General features: G+C 53.2%; 9 protein-coding genes across 9 annotated transcripts; 4 read left to right on the top strand and 5 right to left on the bottom strand.

The window, feature by feature from the left end:
• Positions 1–2,845: 2,845 nt before the first annotated feature.
• CKM354_000479100 (uncharacterized protein) lies at positions 2,846–4,873 on the bottom strand (the record flags this gene model as incomplete). The annotated part of the gene is made up of 1 exon (XM_044800040.1): positions 2,846–4,873. One exon carries the CDS (start codon positions 4,871–4,873, stop codon positions 2,846–2,848), a length of 2,028 nt encoding a protein of 675 aa, XP_044655975.1.
• Positions 4,874–5,872: 999 nt separating this feature from the next.
• Positions 5,873–6,658, bottom strand: CKM354_000479000 (uncharacterized protein; the record flags this gene model as incomplete). Its single annotated transcript, XM_044800039.1, has 1 exon — positions 5,873–6,658. One exon carries the CDS (start codon positions 6,656–6,658, stop codon positions 5,873–5,875), a length of 786 nt encoding a protein of 261 aa, XP_044655974.1.
• Positions 6,659–7,324: 666 nt separating this feature from the next.
• Positions 7,325–8,274, bottom strand: CKM354_000478900 (uncharacterized protein; the record flags this gene model as incomplete). Its single annotated transcript, XM_044800038.1, has 2 exons — positions 7,325–8,060; positions 8,153–8,274. The coding sequence occupies 2 exons, from the start codon at positions 8,272–8,274 to the stop codon at positions 7,325–7,327; spliced, it is 858 nt and encodes a 285-aa protein (XP_044655973.1).
• Positions 8,275–8,534: 260 nt separating this feature from the next.
• On the bottom strand, positions 8,535–11,321 carry CKM354_000478800 (uncharacterized protein; the record flags this gene model as incomplete). Its single annotated transcript, XM_044800037.1, has 1 exon — positions 8,535–11,321. The coding sequence occupies one exon, from the start codon at positions 11,319–11,321 to the stop codon at positions 8,535–8,537; it is 2,787 nt and encodes a 928-aa protein (XP_044655972.1).
• Positions 11,322–11,825: 504 nt separating this feature from the next.
• On the top strand, positions 11,826–12,662 carry CKM354_000478700 (uncharacterized protein; the record flags this gene model as incomplete). The annotated part of the gene is made up of 1 exon (XM_044800036.1): positions 11,826–12,662. The coding sequence occupies one exon, from the start codon at positions 11,826–11,828 to the stop codon at positions 12,660–12,662; it is 837 nt and encodes a 278-aa protein (XP_044655971.1).
• A 615-nt stretch (positions 12,663–13,277) lies between these two features.
• CKM354_000478600 (uncharacterized protein) lies at positions 13,278–13,806 on the top strand (the record flags this gene model as incomplete). The annotated part of the gene is made up of 2 exons (XM_044800035.1): positions 13,278–13,449; positions 13,508–13,806. 2 exons carry the CDS (start codon positions 13,278–13,280, stop codon positions 13,804–13,806), a joined length of 471 nt encoding a protein of 156 aa, XP_044655970.1.
• Positions 13,807–13,903: 97 nt separating this feature from the next.
• On the bottom strand, positions 13,904–16,980 carry CKM354_000478500 (tethering complex subunit PEP5; the record flags this gene model as incomplete). The annotated part of the gene is made up of 3 exons (XM_044800034.1): positions 13,904–16,789; positions 16,840–16,911; positions 16,960–16,980. 3 exons carry the CDS (start codon positions 16,978–16,980, stop codon positions 13,904–13,906), a joined length of 2,979 nt encoding a protein of 992 aa, XP_044655969.1.
• A 188-nt stretch (positions 16,981–17,168) lies between these two features.
• CKM354_000478400 (cleavage polyadenylation factor subunit FIP1) lies at positions 17,169–18,310 on the top strand (the record flags this gene model as incomplete). The annotated part of the gene is made up of 3 exons (XM_044800033.1): positions 17,169–17,309; positions 17,362–17,411; positions 17,461–18,310. 3 exons carry the CDS (start codon positions 17,169–17,171, stop codon positions 18,308–18,310), a joined length of 1,041 nt encoding a protein of 346 aa, XP_044655968.1.
• Positions 18,311–19,111: 801 nt separating this feature from the next.
• CKM354_000478300 (uncharacterized protein) lies at positions 19,112–21,373 on the top strand (the record flags this gene model as incomplete). The annotated part of the gene is made up of 1 exon (XM_044800032.1): positions 19,112–21,373. One exon carries the CDS (start codon positions 19,112–19,114, stop codon positions 21,371–21,373), a length of 2,262 nt encoding a protein of 753 aa, XP_044655967.1.
• Positions 21,374–21,412: the final 39 nt, after the last annotated feature.

Here is a 21,412-nt window from a genome sequence, read left to right as displayed (position 1 = left end):
TCCATCGCGACCTGATCCAGGACATTTCCACGAGACGAGATGCCACGATTCGAAGAGCTCGAGCCGGGATCGCTACCAACATCACGCGAGGAACAACTTTATTAGGTTGCTTTCGTTTGCCTCTGAGAATCACAGGTGCTGTACTCGTGAGGCCTGGGAATACGTAAAGAAGCTTCGCTGAACACGCCACTTGAGGAGACTTCTGCAAACAATCTGAGTTGGAATTGAAACCGAAGGCTTTGCTCTACGATGTTTCTCTGTTGACCAGATGAGAAGCATTGATAGAAAAAGCCACCAGCTGCATCTAGATCTTTGGACATTGACAGGAACGATTTTCCACTCTCTCGGACAAGAGGCTTGTTCTCGTTGTCAGCAAATTCCATCCTCAGTAGCAACTAGTCGATGCGTCAAGGTAGAGAAAGAAACAATTCCTTATGCTCTCTGATCAAGTGGTTCTCCTCAGTGGTTCAAAGGTTCACCCGGAGCAGCAATCAGGAAAACAGCTGAGAAGAGACAGCGGCAATTCGACAAGCTGCCAGGCAAGATAGCCTGTTCTTCTTGGCTAGCGTTTTCATCCTCAGGTACAGACAGTGGAGGCAGTCAACCAGAGAAAGAGCCAACCTGACCGAGCAGTGACCAAACATCTCAGAACGGGTGAAACGATGCTACCGTGCCTCAAGCTCCTGCGGTGGCCGGGCGTAGCCTGGTAGACCAAAGGCGATGGCGGTACGATAGAGACAGGCAGTGCGGAAAGGCTCCCAACCCGTCGATTGTAGCCTGATAGACTAAAGGCGATGGCGGTACGATAGAGACAGGCAGTGCGGAAAGGCTTCCGACCCCTCGAGTGTAGCCAGGCAGACTCACGATCGTGACAGCTGGCTGCCAGCAGCGGCGGCCATGCGGCCATGCGGCAACATGTATTCTCACCTAGAGTCGCGTAGAGAGACACATTTGAGCAGAGACGAGGGAGTATAATACGCTCTCAGCCATCAAAACTAGTCTCCTTGGTCCGCATTTCTGCTCCGAATAGCACCTAGGGCCGCATTCAAGCAGAGCAATAGGAGCTAACTCACACCCTCGGACAATACGAATCTCCCGCGGCCTTGTCAATTGCTTCTACCAATTGCGTCTTCTCCTGCTTCAGCTGGTCGTTCTGCTTTTCCAGCTCCTTCACTCGCTCGAGCAATTTCTGCTCGTTGGCTTGGGAGCCCGCAACTTGGTTGATGCGCTCAGTTCTGCTGGTTTGATCGCTATTGGCCAGAATTTCCACCCTAGGCAGCATTCAGGGACGCAGTCGAGCAGAGATGGAGCCAACTCTCTCTGCTCTCAGGCAATATGGATTTGCTCGTTGGCCGGCAAATCCACGCCGAATGGCGTTCAAGAAGATTTGGGAGCAGAGTTATAAGCGATCTGTTACGATCTCAGTCGGAACAACTTTTTTTGTTGGCTGGCAGATCTACTCTCGGTGCCAGCCAGGAATGCATTTGAGCAGAGATGAAGCCCACTTTGAATGCTCTCAGGCAACAGGTAGCTGATCGTTGGCCGGCAGATGCACACCAGGTGGCACCGAACGATGATTTTGAGGCAGAGTGACGAGCGATCCTGGGCGCTCTCAGGCAGCACGACGCTTCTTGATGGCTGGCAGGTCTCGTTTCGGTGGCAGCGAAGAATGCATTCGCGCAGAGATACGGACCATTTGGCAAGCTCTCAGGGAAAATGAGCTGTCTGGCCGGCTGGTGTGACGAATCGTTCGGAGTGACCTCGTATATTCGGAAGTTTACGTACGAGTCTAGAAAGAGGTCCTAGGGACGAGGTGTCTATATAGGCCGGACGCCGGCGCCAAGACGGGACGGCCCGTTCCGGTCACGTGACTCGAGGGAATCCAGTCTCTGCCCGTGACAGCTGGCAAACCCACGCCAAGTGGCATCGAAAGATAATCTGGAAGCAGAGTTACGAGCGAATTTGTATGCTCTCAGGCAACACGATTTTTATTGATGGCTAGCAGATTTACCATCGATGGCTGCCGTGAATGCATTTGAGCAGAGATACAGGGAGTTTTGTATGCTCTCCGACAAAACGACCCGTCTCGATGGCCGGCATGTTGACTCTGAATGGCATCCAGAAGCTGCATTTTGCAGAGTAAGAGGTCATTTAACACACTCTCTAGCCTAATAGTTCATCTTCTTAGCCGACAAATTCATTGTCGACGGCGTCGAGGAGCTGCATTTGGCAGAGCTATAGGCGGTTCGACATACTCTCTGGCGCAACGAGTCGTCGTGTTGGCCAGCAGATTGACTCTGGACGGCGTACAGGAGCTGTATTTGGCAGAGTAACAGGCCATTTGACACACTCTCTGGCTCTCAAGATCCATGTTGTTGTCCGCCAGATCTATTCTCAGTGGCGTTCAGCGGCTGGTTTTTGCAGAGCTACAGGCCATCTGACACGCTCTCTGGCCCTCAAGATCCGTCTTCTTGGCCGGCAGATCTACTCTTGATGGCATCCAGGACCTGCATTGGGCAGAGATGGAGGCCATTCGACGCACTCTCTAACCCAATGTTTCATCGCGGTGGCCAGCATATCTATTCTGAATGGCACCCAGGAGCTGCAGTGGGCAGAGATGGGAGTGCAATATTGTACGTCTCTGCCTCCCCTCCACATGTATTTCCTGGGCATATCTGCATTCGTTAGCATTCTGGCAATTCGCGAACTGGAGAGACTGGTTCTGAGTGAGGTGTATTAAGAAAATTGCTTTTGTTCAGTTCATCTATCTCGTGCCAAGCCAAGGGGTATCTTTCGCTATGCATACGCTCACTTTAAACGCCAAGAAAGTCCTGTGATCCTGTCTTCATGCTACTTCAATGCCGCCAACTCTCACTCGATACAAACACGTGTGGTCAGGTGAGCCCCAATTGCTCACAACACGCACTGCGATACGCTCAGTTGCAATATCGTAACCCTGAACATCTGTCCACAGCGTGAAGCCCTGCACGAAGTTGTGCCAGTTGATGTCGTACTGCTCTCCGACGAGGCAGACCCAAGTCTTCTCTCCATTCGGTGGCTTGCCCTGGCATGCGGTGCGGGTACTGGTGTGCCATGTGATGTAGCCCTCGAGTCCCTCATTGATGCGGGTAGCCTCAGTTTCATTGGCAACCTGAACCCAGACCTCGAAATCTCTTGGTGCGGAAGTGATATCGCGCGTGCCCTTGGCCGGGATATGCTCAATGGTGATCTCTTGAGGGTATATCTTGTGCGCCATCTTGACAGTGAGCTGTGCCATGGACTTCTCGTCGTTCGAGGTTGCTGCGCACCATGAATCTGTAGCTTCTTCCCAAGTCGTGAGAGCCATGGTTGGTGGGTTTGGGTACTGCCGAGCAAAGCCAGAGAGGTGGAGGAGCGACTGGAAGATGTTCGTGGTCTTGGGCATCTTGGTGGCGGAAGTGTAGTGAGGGTCGACCATGGCGCCTTGCCCGAGAGCGAAGTAGTTGATTTCGTGCAGCTTCTTGTCCAGGTTGTAGACGTAGTTGGCATGACCGAGGGAACGTATTTGCTGACGTGCGAGAGACATGATTTCAGACTTCTCGAGGTAATCGTGGGCAGCAGATCGGGCTTCTTCGAGCGTGTCAAGCTTGAATCTCCGTAGCTTCTGGTCGAGGTCGTCATGTAGGGAGCGGGAAAGGTTCGTCAGAGTGCCGTGGAACTCGTTGTGCGTCAGGAGACGGTGAGACTTGACCATGCCCTCGAAGTTGCCGGCCATCACCTCGTCGCTGTAGGCACGCAATTTCTCCTCATTGGTGTTGAGGAAATGCTCCCAGACGGGCGAGGCGTCGGCACTCTCCATTTTGTGCGCGAGTGCTCTCCAGAACAGCTGAGGGATGACGAACTCGCCGTCTTCCCGCTCGAGGACCGTGGCTCTTGGCAAGATGTCTTGAAGCTCGGTGATCATGGCTTGGTGGGTGGCGAGGTGCTGCTTCACAATCTCGGTCTGGTTCTCCGTGCCTTCGATGCGGCCGAGCAGGTGCGCATTGATGGCCCATTGATATTCGGGCACACTGACTTGTGGCAGGAGATCAGAGAACATCTCGGAGTGGGTGAAGCGGTGCCAGCGTGCCTCGAGCTCCTGAGGTGGTCGATCGTAGCCTGGCAGACCGACGATCATGGCGGCACGATAGAAAAAAGCAGTGCGCGCCGGCTCCCAGGCCGTAGGAATACGAACCATGGCAGCACCGAACAGAGTTCCGATAACCGTAGCGAAAACAGCGAGGATTGCGAGGAGGAAGGTGAGCGTGATGAGGATGGTGCGGCGCCAGCCATTGCCGTAGAACGCTTTGAGATAGCGCGGCAGGGTGTGAAAGAAGACGGTTGCCAACCACGGCTCATGAGCTGCCTCTTCAGGGAAGAAATCTGCGGCTGGAGGAAGCGTGCGGGCAGGAATGCGCAGTGGCGAACGTCGAGCAGGGCGGGCAAAAGGCGCGTTGATGTATGCGGCGGAGTGCTGGAGGGAGGTACCTGGTCTGGCCTCATCGTCGGTCTCGGCGGTTTCGTCTTGGTCAATGATACTGCGAGTAGAACCGTAGATCTCCGGAAAGTCTTCTTCTTCCTCTTCGATGACGGGAGCGGCGGTTCTGGACTTGCGGCCAACCTTGGTAGCGGGAGCAGGAGTGGTAGTGTCGTGCGAGAGCTGACGAGTCGAAGCGCGCTGCGAGCGACGCGTGGTAGTGGTAAAGGCGGCATTGACATCGGCTGCGGAGGTGGTGACCTGTTGCTCGAGTGCTGCCTTGCCTTGGGCGCCATATGCGTGGGACTGACGCGAGGGCACGGCAGGGAGAGGAGTGGTGTTGCGCGAACGCGTGTTGCGAGGCGTTGCGCCAGCCATGATGCAGGTGTTCGAAGCTCCTGATGTGTGGATGTGTCGGCGGTGTCAAAGTGGGTCTGAAATTCGCGCTTTCTTGTGCTGAAGAAAGTGAGAAGAAGTGAAGAGGGCGATGGCAATAAGTAGGCGCAACTGCGACTCGAAAGTTATTGTCGTCGACGCGTATTGTCGAGTGCGCGCATAATAGACCGGCTTGTGATTGTCGCGAGTAGTGTTCCAAGTTCTGATGGCAGTCGATGTATCATGTTCAATAGGCCGGTGACAATTGTGTGTTCTTTGACAATAGCATTCCGAATGCGATTGTTTTGACGCGGCAACCTTTCTGGAGGTCCCCTAGTCCCAGAATAGCGCGACGCGGGCCGAGAAAGCTCCGTGATGCGCGCCAAGCCATGCGCACCCACATCGGACCTTGTCTGGTTGTTTGGTATGCCTGCGACTAGCTACCCTGCTATGAGCTGAGCTGCGAGTTCTGTACACTGGTTTATGCTTGCATAAGTCGGCATACGCCTACGTTTCACGAGAAGTGACAACGCTCTGCCGCTCGTTACACAACCTTCGCGGTCCGCAGCTTGCGAAAGTCTCGATCATGACCACGGACACTCTATGACCCTTTCCTGGCTAACATGGAACGCAGTGTGGGACCTCTTTGCGATCAGCTATAGCGGTACAGGTAGCATTCGAGATGAATGTGCGAAGCCGCGACCACAGATCATCTCTCGGAAGCGGTCCGCCCACCAACAGCTCGGAGCATATTTGCACGTTAGCCCCTGCGTATTATTTACCAAGGGAGGCTCTCCAATACAGATGCGTCTTTGGCGCCATGGGTCACATGCAAGCCCCCGATTGTGCAACTCTCCGCAGCATCTCACGATGAATTCGAGCTACGACTGATACAAATAACCATAATTCACGCGTTACGACTACACGGGCCCATCCAGCGATTGCTCTGAGCACCCCTCATGATGTATAAGAGAAAGTCGTCCACGCCAGCCAGCAGTTTATCTATTTGATGTACGCTGGCGGAGGATCTTGCGTCTCTTCCCGGCAATTACTGTCCAGCTGAGCGATCCAGTCATTCTGCTTACGCTTCTCATCAATCCACGGCTCTTCAGCTTTTGCAACTTCCTCCGACTCTTCCTTCCTCGGAGCACTCTCCAGATCGTGAGCCTCATCTGCAGCACTCTGCAAGACAGGCTCGATACTGCCTCGGTCGGCCATTTCTCCGAACCCAGCCTCTCTTTGTCGCTTCGCCTCCTTCCTTGCCCTCCGGTTCCTCAGTCTTTGCTTGAGAGCCTGGCATCTCCAGACCACGCTTTGAAAGAAACTTAACATCCACAACCCCACACAAGTAAGCCCGATAGGGATAGCAGCCTTCATCCTCTTTTCACTGGCCAACGCGGGTCTTTCGATATTGCCCTCTCCATCATCCTGCCAGTACAACATCCCAAAGTATCCAGCCTGAGCGGCCCACAAGATCGCAATCGCGAAGTCCAGCATCAATCTCAAGACTCGGTGTCTAACATTTACGAAAGCGCACCAGAGACAGACAATGATGGAAAGTGCCGCAACGACTTCGGCGTAAATCCATGATGCTGGAGCTCTGGCATTCGCAGCCGTAAATTGTCGCAGATCCCGGCTATATAGGACCATAATGGTGAGGGCCAGAATAAATTGTAGCAAGCGAATTCCTAGCCGGAAGCCGAGATCTTGAGATGTGTTCTGGTACCAGTTGGCGAAATACCGGACAATGGGCGAGCGGGGCTTGGGTTGTGTGTGCATGGTCGCCATGATCGACTGTCTGTGAGGATTGAGACCCTCCTGCTCGCTATCCTTCGAGGTATATTATGGCAGGCCTGCCGTTCAAGTAGCGAGCGTGTGTGTGCGAAGAGGTGGAGGAGGAAGCGAAGGATGAAAGTCTGGAGAGAGTAAATGCAGAACGCGGCCAGGGAATACTCAACCATTTTATTGAACCGAGGACCGGCCAGCCACATACATCAATGCCTCTAATGCCGACGGCGCTGTTCTATTTATCGCTGCCTGGGCGAAAAATGGGTTGCGAAACGTTTGCGAAGGGAGCTATACGAATACGATGCCAAGACCGAAACTTCGCTCGCTCAACACCTTTGCAGTGACGGAGTAGCGTGACGTCTCGCTTCCTGAGACCTCCGTCTCGGTTTTAAGACCATCGCCTTCGCTGACGTGTACGAATATGAAGGGCGGTCGAGGCGCACGCCAGACGTCCAGTTGGAATTGCATGCGTCGCACGAACTTGGAAACAGCTCCATGAGACATTGCTCGCAATTAGTTTGCTCTCTGGAGTTATCAGGAGCAATCAGGACACCTATTTTGCAGTAACGCTCAACTAATGATGAAAATAGAGACCGCCTTGAGATCTCTCATCACATGATTTGGAATTCAAAGAATACTCTTCCCACCTCCTCACCAACAACCATCCTACAACTTCTCAAAACTAGTCTTCGTCTTCCTCAACCCGCTCATCATCGCCTTCTTGACATCCTCACTCTGCACCATAGCCGAATTCCACGCAGCCGTAAACGCCAACCCATCCGCCACCGTCCTATCCCTACTAAAATCCCAAATCGCCTTCGAACTCTGCACAGCCACAGGACTCTTCTTCGCAATAACCTTCGCAAGCTCCAACCCTTCCCTTTCCAATTCCTCCTTCGACCCCAAAACCCTACTAACAAATCCCACCTTCCCCGCCTCCTCGGCCCCAAATTCCCTCGCCGTATAAACCATCTCCTTCGCCCACGAATAACTCACTCCAACTTTCGGCAATCTCGAAAGAGTGCCCACATCAGCCGCTAGCCCGACGTCAACTTCTTTAACAGAGAATCTTACGCCCTGGGAACAGTATCTTATATCTGCAGCTGTGGCAATATCGACAGCAGCACCGTATGAAATTCCATGAAACAGGCCTATAACTGGTTTCTCACAACGTTCGATTGCTGAAATTCCATTCTGGTAGGTAAGCATATGTCGTCGGACTTTCCATGTTCGACGCGCGATATCCTCGGATTCTGTCGGGTTGGATACTGGTCCCGAGGAGGAAGCGCCTGTAACATCGAGACCGGCAGAGAAATGGGGTCCGGAGCCTGAGAGGAGAATTACGCGCACGTCGGGATCGAGGGATAATTTGTCAAAGATGAGGGCGAGGTTGTGGAAGATGCTGAGACATATCATTAGCTCTTGTCCGTGTCTTATATGCTGATTCCCATTTGTTCTGATGTCTGAGGGAATATTCTTCTTAAGGGAACATACGTGGAATTGATAGCGTTGTATTTCTTGGGGCGATTCAATTGGACGTGAGCAACGAACTCAGCAGGAAAAGTCGTTTGGAGATCTTCGAAGATATATTCTTTGGCCTTGTCTGAGGACGCCATGATTCAAAATCTGTCTATTAGTTGAAAGTATATTGCAACACAACGAGAGATTGGTCTCTAAATGATGCCCTGGCAGTGTCAGAAGAGACGACGTCTCCAAGCCGTCCCCACATCTCAGCTCGGGCCGAAAAGCGTTCACATGCCGAAGTCTAGATTCGCAAGTCGAGACCAAAGCCAGATGAGATGCAAACATTATCATTGCGAATAGGGTATCATTCTATACACGTTGTCAGACGCCTCTATGCCCCGCAAACAACACTCTACTTGACGCCTTGCACTTTCTTCTTCATGGCCCTCAGACCCGGCAATGTCCCGTCCTTTCCTCTCTTCCTCCCCACCTCTACCACTACCATGCGAATGAAATCCCTCAGACCCCAGTATGCACTGTGCGCGCCCAGCATAGTCAAGTACTGGATCTCAAATGTGCCGCCGCCATATTTGACAAAATAATCGATTTGTCCATTGTCGTTCAGCAGCGTCATCCTCTTCTCTGCAATCTCTTCCCTTGTGAAATTATGCACCTCCAGCTCGACATTGCTGGGAAGACGCGGCAGAACAGGTATGTTCCGTGACGCGGCGTCGCCAGGAGCGGTCGTGGGATAGCCATAGCCGCCTCCAAACCAGCGCTTGGTGTTGGAGGTGCCGGGTGGGAACCAGTAGGAAGGTGTGTTGCTAGGAATGAAGGCTTTTCGTAAGCTGGCTGAATAGTCCGAGTCTACTGCCGCATTCATCCGGTACGCGACGGGGTCGTAGCCATTGATTATATTGTAGATATTGTCGACGGCGATACACCCATATTGGCCGCGTTCGCCACAGATAGCCCCAACGTTGCTCTCTGGGTCGGCTTGTGCCTGCGCAGATGGACTGTCGATGCGCGGGCGTAGTTGTGAGCGTCGGAGCAAGACAAAGAAGCCAGCTGGGCTTCCTGCGAGAAACAGAGATGATGTGTTGAAAAGGAAGTGGTCAATCTCCTCTTCCTCGTTGTCAAATACGGTAGGACTGCTGAGATGTTCCGGCACCACAGTCGGTTGCTTGGAAAGAATGTCGATCGCCATTACACTGCCCAGCGAGTGCGCAATGATGTGGACTTTGCCATGCTTGGCGAAGCCTGGATTGTTCTGACACCAGAGTCTGTAGACATGATTTGCTTCTTTGATCACCGCTGCGATCATCTTGGGCTGATGATGCGACATGTAGTAGGGAATGTCCAGCATGACATCTGAAACGATGCCACGTACAGAAGGAAGTGTATCAGGGGTAATGTCTTGCAGAGTGAACTCGTTCACTGAAGGATCTTTTGCTGTCGTTTCTTCTGAGCCGTCCTCAGGCCTGTATCCTCCCTCTTCAAAGGATAAAGAGTGCCGCCAATTGATGGGCAGCACCATGATTCCGCCCATGTCTTTTCGAAAATGCGTCTTCACTTCTTTGTTGCCGCATTCGACTTGCATCTCTCTTCGAAAGGCGTTGATGGCGTGCGTGAAGTGAAAGCTTTCCATACGTTGGCTCAGCTTCTGTCCAATGCCGTGAATGACGAAAACCAGGTCCGTGACTTTCGGTCGATCACTTGCGGCGAGATCAGGATCCAATTTGGATCGCACATTTGCGCTTGCACCAGACGTTGACACGCCATGAGCCGCCTTCGTCGCCTTACTTCCTTGCTTCGGCGGGTGAAGCTTGTCCCATACTTGCTGATCGAAACCGCGCATAACAGGGATACCAATGGCATGTCCTTTGCGAACGTAATTGGCGAGAGGACGTCGCCCGTAGTAGGCGGAAGGCAGGAGAGTAGGTTTCAAGATCTTTGCTTCCCTCTCGTTTGCATAGAGGACACCGCACGTAGCATACTGCCGCACTGAACCTCCTCGGCCATATGTACTTTCGCCGTATGCCTTGTTGTCCGCGGCATCTCCAGTGGCCGCATCGATCACGTCACAGGCAGCTTCAACGGCTTTTGATCGGTGCTGTTCCGCTGACTCTGGCTGAGAAGAGTACAGGATGCTTGCAGCCGTCTCCAGCACACTCGCGTCCTGGGTGCTTCTGATCGAGGGTGCCCTACTGTCCTTGACCTTGGCTTTCTGCTCAGGCCATAATTTGTGCACGATCTTCATCTCGCCCACAGCTCCGACCTCTACTGCACTGTTCAACTCATCTTTCCATGTCTCGGTCCAGCACTGAAGATCGAGGTAGCCGGCTTCGAGCATGTTTGCCACGGGAGTTTCGACCGGCAACATTGTATCTTGGTAGAACCATGTTCCTCGCACCACTCGTGCAGTGTCATGTACAGGCTTCCAGTAGATAGGCGTCATCTGCAGCTCCGGCATTTCGACCTGATGCAGTCGCGATACACCCACTGCAACTTTCGTGTGAGGAGGCCGTTGTTGAGGAGGCCGAGGCGAGGGTGCTGCGCTACGCTCCGCAAGTGGTGCTCGATCGTCCCACTTGTAGGTATCATGGTGCTGTACTACCGGACGTGAGGGCCTATCCTCGGACTTGCGCAGAGTGTCGACCTTCTTCCTGGAAGGCGCGCGGGCGAACGGGGTCCCTGTCGTGTTCGATTCGAGGCTGCTCGCCAGTTCTGTGGCACTGTGGGTTGAGTCGGGCACACTCGACGGCCCTTCATCGCCTGCTCCCTCGACATGGCTCAGACCTGACGGCACATGAGCTCCAGCTTTGGCTCGCAGTATTTCTGCTGGTCGTGACCCAGAGCCTCGTCGCTGGCTGCCTGAAGCATTCGATCCCTTGCGAGGCCTCACCTGACTGCCCTCTTGAGAACCGGTCTTCTCCCCGCGCTCTTCATTATAGACGAGTATCTTCTTTCGCAGGTCCGTCCATGCTCGATCGAGTGCATCGTTGTCGTACTCGGAGAAGGGCTTGGGAGGTTGCCTGGAGGCGGCAGTCGTGGAGGAGGCAGGAGGAGGGAGCGGGCTCAGCGGGTCGTCGATGGGGATAGAGCTGGTATAGAAGAAGCGGGCGTTTACAGGCGGAGGAGGCTCTTGGAAATGCAGGTGCTGGCGAACGTAGCGATTGGCGGCTTGCGAGCTTGACATGGCTGCGGTGCTGACTGTGCACTACATGAGGCCTCCGTTTCGTCGGATTCTCGAACAAGCGCCGGATGCTACTGACGGACGGGCACAAGGCGGTGGCAGAGGAGCCTTGGTGCGATGGTTTGGGCCGGCATGCGTCGACAGCGCACGACAGCAACCAGTTCAAGGGGAGGATGTTTCCTGACGTGGCATCTGCAGCAGGGACGCCAGACCAGCGGCCGCGTCTTGCTCCGCGGATGCTGCCTACCTCTCTTCCGCCCACCACATGACCTGCAGGTGTTTGGTGGCCGTCATCGTGGCAGCGCTGGGATGAGTGTCCTGCGAGATGCAAACGCACAGCACACTTGACAGCCGGCATCATGCTGCTTGTCGGCAGAACACAAGCATCGAAGCTTTCCTCGCTAGAAGCGCAATGATCTCATCTGGCGTGCATGTGACAGCGCAAATCCATGTCTGGAGGATCTGCAACTTCAAGTATACATTCACGAACTTTCCAGTATTGACACAATGGGCACCCTACAGATCATATCAGACCTTCATCTCGAATCGCCCAAGGCCTACGACGTCTATGAAATCACACCCAAAGCGCCGCATCTCGCGCTGCTCGGGGACTTAGGCAACGTTATCTCTCACAAGGACGACCTCCTGAAATTCATCACATCTCAACTTCGCCAGTTCCAGACCGTCTTATTCATCCCAGGCAATCATGAAGCATACGGCTCAGATTGGACTTCTACTCTGCAAACTCTCGGAGGCTTTGAGCGAGACATCCAAGACCGACGGCAAGGCAACAGCGACGACGATCAAGGGCTAGGCCAATTCGTCCTTCTGGATCGTGGTACATTTGAACTGCCCCTCACAGCTACGGGAGAGCAAACAGTCATCTTAGGATGCAGTCTTTTCTCCCATGTCCCACCCAATCGCGAGATGGTCGTCGAGATGGGCCTGCAGGACTTCTTCCAGACCACGTCTTGGGACATTCGTGCACATAATGCAGCCCATGCACGGGATCTAGAGTGGTTGAATCGCGAAGTCCAGCAGTTGGAGGACAGAAAGGCTCGAATCATTGTGCTTACCCACTGGAGCCCCACGACAGATGCTCGCGCGACTGATCCAAGACACATCAACAGTCCCATCACGCCCGGGTTTGCTACCGATCTCTGCGGCCAGCGCTGTATGACGAGTGAATGTGTGGTGCTCTGGGCATTCGGCCATACGCACTACAATTGTGATTTCCCCTATGAGCGAGAGAATGGTATACCGTTGCGACTCATGACGAATCAGCGAGGCTACTATTTCTCCCAAGCCAAAGGCTTTGATGGGGAAAAGGTTGTTGAGCTGTAGAACTCATCATGTCACATAGCTACTTGCATGCTGTGTCGCACGATTGTGGAACATGAACTTGCTGTGCATAACTGTCGCGACATAAGCCATTCGCCTGGGCATCTCCTGCACCTGCACTCATCAGTTTGGACAGAGAAGTCCTGACTTCAAGCCAACCTGAGGCACCAACGAAAGAGATTAGGATCAGGATCAGGACGTATGCCCCGCTCGCACTTGGCATTGCACTCACCTTGGGGCTTGAGGGCTATCTGCTGCGTCCATGTTCTATCGATATGTGGTGTCCTTGAGGTAAATGATCACATCCAACTTGATAGCAGAGCACCCAAGCCCTGACAGACAGCTTCCTAAGGGCGGAGGCTTTCGATGAAGTCATGCTGATCCGTAAAGACATCGCCCAGACGTAGGATCACAGGACGAGCGAGTGCATCACCCCTCCCGCTTGCTTACAATCCACAGAACCTATCCTATATCTTACTCGTCTCACTTGGTTCGACACTTACGTCTCTTCCTTCGATTACGCTCTGACATACCACGATAGCTAGACTGTATTCAGTTGGAAACCATGCCCGCTGGCTCATCAAGCACACCAAACCACACAAGCACACATCACCCATAATGGCATCTCTCGGCCTCACACCCTTCAAAGCGGCTGTCGCATTCGAAATTATCGCAAATCTAATCTCACTCCCGTCACTCATCTGGAAGCCTGATCATGGCCTCTCTTTCCTTGTGCGCGGCCCAGCACAAATCACCCCAGCAACACGAACCCTCGCTCAGTGGTTCGGCGGTAAATCAAACCAATTCCATCAGTACATCGCCATCAAATCATCTGACATTTGTTTCAGGTCTCGTGGCGGGTCTCACTGTCCCACTCGTACTCTCCTATGCCTCGCCAGCTCCCGGCCCAGCTGGCGACGCGCAAAGAGGCTTCCGCCGCGCGACGTATCTAGCTCTCGCTGGTCCCGAAGTGGCTTTCGTGGCGATCATGGGAGGCGCGTGGTTCAAGGGTGCAGATGTTGGAATGACGGAGACGGCACTGCTTGGAGGTGCGATTAACATGACAGCTTTCCTAGTGTTGCGATCCGTTTTTCTGTTCTGGAAGCCGCATTTGTTGGAGGAGAGAGATGACAAGAAGACTGCCTAAAAGCAAGTGACAGCTTGAGTAAATTGGTGTAGCGAAATGAAAATGCCACTCTGCACACATTTGTTTGATTAAACTTAGCCCCGGATGTTATTTCTGCTCAAAAGTTCGAGCTTCCCCTCCGACTGCTATCCACAGTCTGAACAGCAGGCGCACTCATAACACCTCTGCCGAACCAGTCTCCAATCACACCAAATCGTCCGCCTTCGCCCGGATTCTGCAGACTAGCCTTGAACAATTCATGTCGACCCGCGCTTTCTTCTTGGGCTTGCCTCGTCTGCCTCACGATATTATTCTGAGGCGCGCAAAGCGGACACTCGATTTCCACTTCGTTCTTGATGTCGATGCCCTCAGGAACATTGAGACAACGCTGATGAAAAGAGTGCTTGCATAGGAAGTGCACGGTAGGCAGATCGAGGGTTGCACCACAGCTCGAACAGCGTGTCGCAGAAAATGACGCGGGTTTGGTAGTGAGTTCCGCGATTTCGCCTTGCTTGGCTACGGTGTCTTTGCGGTAGGATTGAATGAGCTTTCTGTTGGATTCGATTTCTGCTCGCTCGCGTTGGACAGTGCCGGATAGATATCGTTTGACCAGACCCATCGTGGCGACAGCGTTGGTAGACAGGGTCTGGATCACTTGGAGTGGAGCCATGAGGCCGTCTTCATCAATCTTCTTTAGCACGGCGTCGACCTCATCGCCGGCTTCGTCGAGCACTTGAGGCGTGCTGGTGAAATATGCAAGTGCCGCTGGATATAATTGTGGCTCTTCAGGTCCATACTTACGCAGCGCTTTGATCGCACCTTGCGTATCGTATGCTGCGGTGTATGACCGGAAAACGTCGAATCGTAGGCCTTGCTTCTCGCTGACCAGAATCGTGCCGTCGCGGAACTTTGCGAGATCGGACAGAAGGAGCACATTGGAAGTGTCGACTGGCCCCTCCTTCTCCTCAATCAGGCTCTTCGCTTTGTGCTCCCATTCTGCCTTGTCATCTTCCTTGGTCGTGTTTGCCTTGTGTAGATACATCTCAAACAAAGTGGTGTGCAAGTCTGCGCGATGCTCAGCTTTGACACCATCACTGTTGCTGCAGGCGTCCAAAAATGTGATGAATTGGTCAGGATGATCAATGAAGGCTGGAAATGCAACTCGTGGTTTGGGTGCTTCGTACTCGATATACTCTCCTTCTGTCTGCGTCTCGATGACTTGGGCCTGCTGTATTGTCGACGCCTCGTCACCATTCTTTGGCGTCTGCACAGTGCTTGTGTTCATATAAGGAAGCGGGATAAGCGAGGCCAGATTTTGCGCCGCTGACGAGGCCATCGTCCCAAATCCGCTGCTTTGTTGGGTGGCAGGAGTCTCCTGGACGATCACGGCGTCTTTCTTTGGTCGGAATTTCCCAGTGAAGTAGTCAATGAAGAGCTGCGTAGCTTCCTCGGGGCAGTGCTCAAGCAGAACAGTCCCGTACTTCATGAAATTTGGATAAGCCTCCTTCGGCTCCAGGCGTACGATGTACGCAAGCGCTTCTGCATACTTCTTCAGGTCCTCAATCAGTATCGAGATCACGAGCCCATGCTCTTCGTGCCGTCTGGCCAAGAATGCTGCTTGGTCGTAGTATCCACCCTGGCGGCACATTATGATGGCAGTGTCGAGGTCAAATTTGAGCTCACCGGGCTGTTTAATGAATTCCTCCAGCTTGTCAACATCTTTCAGCTTCGCGTAACAGTTCAGCAGCAGAGTTGTGTGATCGGAGGTAGCTTTGTTATGCTCGTGCAGCTCTTCCAGGTAGTCGATGAGGTTCCGTATTCGTTGATTGTCAAGGAACTTTCGAATAATTTGCGAGGGCTCTGTGTTGTCGATAGCTCGCAGGTACTGCTGCATGGCGGTATCGTAGTCACCTTTCTGGTACAGGTAGTCGCCGTACTTTCGAAAGATGACATTTTGCTGCACGGCATCGACGTTGTACTTCTTTGCCAGCATGATCGCTAATAAGTATTCTTTGCGGCTGTACAACTCTTCCAACTTTTGTTGAAATGTTCTCTCGTGGTACCTGTAGAGCTTGCCATCGATGGTGAGCAAGAATCCATCGCCCCAAATCGTAAAGACTTTGTGTATCTGCGTCGATATGGGCTTCGAGTACGCAGTGAACTTTAGATCCGCATTGAGTATGGAGAAGGTGCTAGTATTGAAAATCTCGTCCGCTCGAGCTGTTCGGAAAGCGCCAAGCTTGGAAGCCTGCCCGAAATTGTTGTCGGGAGGCGAGGCCACTAGCACATAGTCCTTGTGCATGTTGACCAGTTTCTTTGCACCTTGACATGCGAATGAGCTCGCCTTGCCTTTCGGACCATAGGAGTATATGGCATCTTCGCGTGCCACAACCACTTCGTTGGACTGAGGATCCAGTGTCATACAGCCTACCGCACAGCCGTGTTCATCCAGTGTTCGTGCCGGTGTGCCTTGTGCCTTGCCAGATATTGCAAGAGCTAGAATCTTGGACACAGTGCCTATGTAAAGTGCAGTCGTGCTGGCTTCGCGAAATTCGAGTCCAGTGATAGGCTCCTCCGATTCAAACACGGTCCGTTGTTTGGTGCCTCGGTCGTGAATCAAGTCGCCCCGAACGACAGTCACAGCACCATTGCCGAAGCCCACCGCGAGCTGCGCAAGATCGCTAGTAACGGCAAATGCGCTTACGGGGAAGTTCCTGCGGCCATTCTGCACTGTCAGACTGCACAAACATCGTGGGAAGCCGGTCTTCTTTTCGTTCTGATCCAAAGTCCAGACCTTGAGCTCGGGCTCGTGTTGCAGCGTCTCAGCCAGAGTGATCAGGTAAGAGGTGTCATGAACCTGCACAATACGGGTAACACTGCCTGCGTCGTGTGCTTTCCAAGACCGTACTGACTTGAACGACTGGTCTAGTAAGTGTACGTGACCAGTGGGCGTCCCTACAAACACATTGTTTTTGCCAGATGTCACCGTGCCGATACTCGCTTGCTGTGGCCATTAGTGAAGCATCAGAGAGGTCGGCGGTGGAGCTTGCGTACCTCCAGAGACAGCGAGCCATCGCCATCCGGCAATCGCACTTGCGATACGTCGAAGAAGTGGAAGAGCTTCCACTGCAGGTCATTAGCTGAATCCTACAATCAAGTAGTCAACACACATACCGCAGTGGGAGCTATAGGCATCGTCGTCGATCCATATCACTTCGATTGTGAACGGAGTCGGAGTGCGTGCCTGAAGTGCACCAGGCGACGTGCAGGTCGGCGCTCTCAAACTCCGAGCTTCACCCGACGGCGCGTTCACCTCGAGCTTCAACTATAGCTCAAAGCCAAGCCACTTTCATCCGCCGCGAATCCACGACCGACGCGACACAATGGAGGACGAGGAAGACGATTTCTATGGCGGAGGCGGCGACAGCATCAAGCAAGAGGAGCAGACAGCAACGAACGCAGAGGAACATGAAAAGGACGCGATGGACGTATCCGAGGACGAAGACGACGATAGTAGCGACGACGTATGTTACAGCGTACGATATGACTGCTATCCATGGCTGACTAGTATTATAGGACGTACAATTCACCTTAGAACGTCCAGAAGGCGCAAAAGCCGAACCGCCGTACGTAGAGTCGCATGGTTGTCAGACTTATCCATCTAACGTCGCGCAGTCCCGGATCGAAAGCAGCAAAGGCACAGAAGAAGGAACCACCTTCCAAAGCTGTCAAAATTGAATCAGATAAGAGAGGTGGTACGCCGGTGAAGAGGGAAGATGCGCCGCGAGCTGGCTCGGCAGCACCGCCCACTGCCATCAAGGGCGTCCTCACGCACAATAGCAAGGAAGGCAAGGACTTTCCCGAAGTCCGCACAAGCCAGCTCGATATCAACCAGGTCCCAGTATGGACAAATGGGAAACCCATCGTAGCAGTCGACATCGACGCTGATCTCGCCGAACACTCGAAACCTTGGCGATTACCTGGTACCGATCAGACCGACTACTTCAACTACGGCTTCGACGAGTACACATGGACGCAGTACAGCCTACGGCAGCAAGAAATGAGTGGGACAATCGGTCAGCTTAAGCAGGAAGATGCGTCACTGAAAGCTATGCTTGGTGTGGGTGGACAACAACAGAGCGGGCCACCGCCTGACATGATGGGCATGGACCCGCATATGATCGCGCAGCAGTCCGGCATTCCGCTTGAATTTGTGCAGCAATTTATGTCGCAAGGCGGTATGCCTCCGGGTATGGGACCAGGGATGGGGATGCCGCCTGGAGGACCACAAGGCTTTGGACAAGGGCCAGGAGTGGGTAATGACAGTGGGACATCACCGCACCCACAACCTGGCCAAGGATTCCAGCCTCCCCAGGGTCCTGCTGCAGGCAATATGAGCATGGAAGGGCTCAGTCCACAACAAATGGCCATCTTTCAGCAAGAGCAGCAGCAACAGATGGGCGGCGGCGGCGGCGGCGGTGGTGGTGGGCATCGAGGAGGCAGGAGAGGGAGGGGCAGGTGGTAAGCGACATTGAAGCACATTGGGTTGTGCTCATGCTATACTGCGGAGACACGTCCAACACGGTTGCGGCGTGTCGAGGGGCTTCACGGCCGCTCTCGATGCTTATGGCACCGTCGCAATTTGGAAATGCTGAAGAGATACGAAGAAAATACCCAAGATTCATGATTTGACAATGACACTCGAATACCAGCGACCAGCAAAGCTAATTTGTGGTCGAGAGCTCGGGCGATCATTCCCCTCGCGTGCCAATGTCAGTTGCAATGTGCAGTCTACTTGGAGAGAACCAGTGCTGATCCCTTTATTAATATTGCGAAAGCAGGAGTGACAGCGCTGAGCAGACTTAGAAGTGCCGCATTATGCATGTGGGCCTGGGACGCTTTGGTACTCTGGCAAGCCATGAGCCAATGTAGTTTGATCGCGTCCAGACTTATTCTATAGTCCCATCACTCTATTGCACATCTTCCCCTCCCCTCCCCCCTTCACAGCACTAATTCTAATAGGCGTGCATCCTGCATGATCGTGTAGTTTTATAGAGCGCCAGCGCTGGGAAGAAGCACTATCGGCTCTTAGTTCAGCCACCACGCCCGTGAACAAGAAGCTTAAACCCTGGTTGATCTTTCTATACATGCCAAGACACTTCCATGCCAGTTGTGAGACAGCAAGATCGCATGTTGGTTCACGCAACTCCCTAACAGCTGGGATGTCCCAAGCTGACAATCCACGGCAATGCTCATCAGATTGTAAAACATCAGAAATCGTCGTGGCCATCGACTGACGCCGGCATCACATGCCATCCAGGTTGCTATGCGCCGCATGGCACTCGCGAGAGACGAGGAAATCGGGAAACGCGATGACGACTTCTTCCGCCCTAGGCGATCGCATTCACCACCGGCCGCGATGACGGCGACATTTCCATTGAGATGGAGGAGACGGAGAGTGATGGTAGTGCTGGGAGTGCTGTTCTTGGTCTACATCGTTCATTTGTATGTCCCAGGAGGATTGGGTGCTGGATACCAAACAGAGAGCTTCCACCCGAAGCCAGCACGCACTTTTGCAGGATACGATACCGCTAAATCAAGAGAACCAAAGGGTGCTCCGCCTCGGGACGTGGACAGTGTGGAAGATGAGCAGTCTCAACACTATTACAATGGAGTTACCAGGTTCTACCGACTAGGCGGCTCACTACAGAAGGTTGCGAAGGCAATGGGCTCATACCACCACAATCGCAATGTGTTGTTCGCAGCAGCTTCAATGAAGAGTCTCGCCAACCTCGTGCCCATGGCATGTGAAATGGCTGAAAAAGAGAGGAATGAGGTACAATTTGCAGTATTTGGACGGAGCCCCCTTCCACTCGACGACATTCAAGAGCTGAATGGCATCGATGGGAGTTGCGCCATCCAGTGGCACGATGCGCGAGGAGACTATGCGGAATACAGCAGTGACACGCGGGTCGAGTCAGCTGTGAGAGGAGCCATGAAGCACATTCAGCAATACATGCACCCCCAGGTTGTGATTATGGACGATGGCGCACAAGAGGAGGCATACTTTACAAAAGCGATACACACGAAAACAAAGGACTTGGGCATACCGTTGGTCGAGATACCGCGCGGGAAATACGAGGAATGGCTGTGGCTGACAAGGCTCAGCGCCGCCAGTCTGGCACAGTGGTGGAAGCCAACAATTGATATCGTGATTCAGGCTCCGCGCGAAAGCTCTGGCCGACTTATACGTCTGCTGCAAAGTCTTTACAATGCAGACTATCGCGGGCTCAAAGTGCCGAGAATCAGCATCGAGCTACCCCCTGAGGTCGAACCCGCACTTCAAAAGTATTTGACCACCTTCTCTTGGCCACCAGGGAGAGATTCTTCGCTGCAGCCAAACTTGCTTACAGTGCACCATCGTATTCCATCGGAGCTTATGAGTCCGCAACAGGCGTCATTGCGCTACGTCGAATCCTTCTATCCAGCCCAGACTAAAGATCATCATGTCCTGCTTGTGTCCCCACAAGTCGAGGTCAGTTCCGTATACTACCAATACTTGCAATATGCCCTCCTCAACTACAGATACGCTGGATCCACCTTCACAGCACTGGAAGAGCTTGGTGGGATCTCACTGGACGTTCCACTTCAATGTCTCAATGGATCGACGGGGTTTCAGCAGCCTAAAGTGTCCGATATGGGCGCTGACAAGATCACGGGGCCAGTGAAAGCTGACGATGATGATCCTGCTCCATTCTTGTACCAAGCTCCAACTTCAAAGGCTACGCTCGTGTTCGGCGACAAGTGGGCAACTTTTCACAATTTTCTGACACACCGCCTGGAGGCTTCGCATTCCGGAAAGGCGAAGAAGAATGCCAAATTGGTTGCTGAGACGGAGCCTGCTTGGGCGGAATACTTATTGGAGCTGATGCGCGCTCGCAATTTATATGTACTGCATCCACCCGCAACCTTTGTCGCAATACACAATGAGCTGGCACAGATACCTGAAGAGTACTTACGAACAGGAGCCGACTCGCACAAGGCTGCGATTTCGAAACCAGAGGACATCGACGATTCCTTCATCTTGTCCGCAGAGCAACCTGTGTTGATGGAATATGACGAAGCTGAGCCTGAACATAACCAGATGCCGCTGCACAAGACGCTTCCGTTCCAAGGAGAGCTTCCGGGTATCTACCAATTGCCCTTTGTTGGATACAATGGCGAGATCGCCACATCGTATGCCCTGTCTGAGCTTAGTGAAGAGTACGTGCATTATTTCCGCAAGACCATCGGAGGGTGCATGGGAGACTCTATCACTCGAGCTCGGGAGATTGAGCCTCTGAGAACAGACGATTTGTTCTGCTTACCTGGCCAAGCAATCACGTACGCGGAGCAGACTGTACCTCACTTCGACCCCTACGAAGAAGATGAGGAGAGCGCTTTGAACATTGCTGAAGAGAGCGGCGCGGACGAAGAAGACGAGCTTGAGCCAGCAAAGGTCGGCGCTGGTGCAGCAAGCAAACAGCCGAAGTTGATCATTCCAAGTAGCACCGCCGGAACTAAGGGCGAGGCACTGGATGCTTCGTGAGCTCGGTGCAGGCTTTGATAGAGACACAACGAATTGAGA

This window comes from Cercospora kikuchii (genome assembly GCF_019650295.1).
Source record: "Cercospora kikuchii DNA, contig_00003, whole genome shotgun sequence".
Taxonomy (NCBI): domain Eukaryota; kingdom Fungi; phylum Ascomycota; class Dothideomycetes; order Mycosphaerellales; family Mycosphaerellaceae; genus Cercospora; species Cercospora kikuchii.
This window is presented reverse-complemented; position numbering and strand designations above follow the sequence as displayed.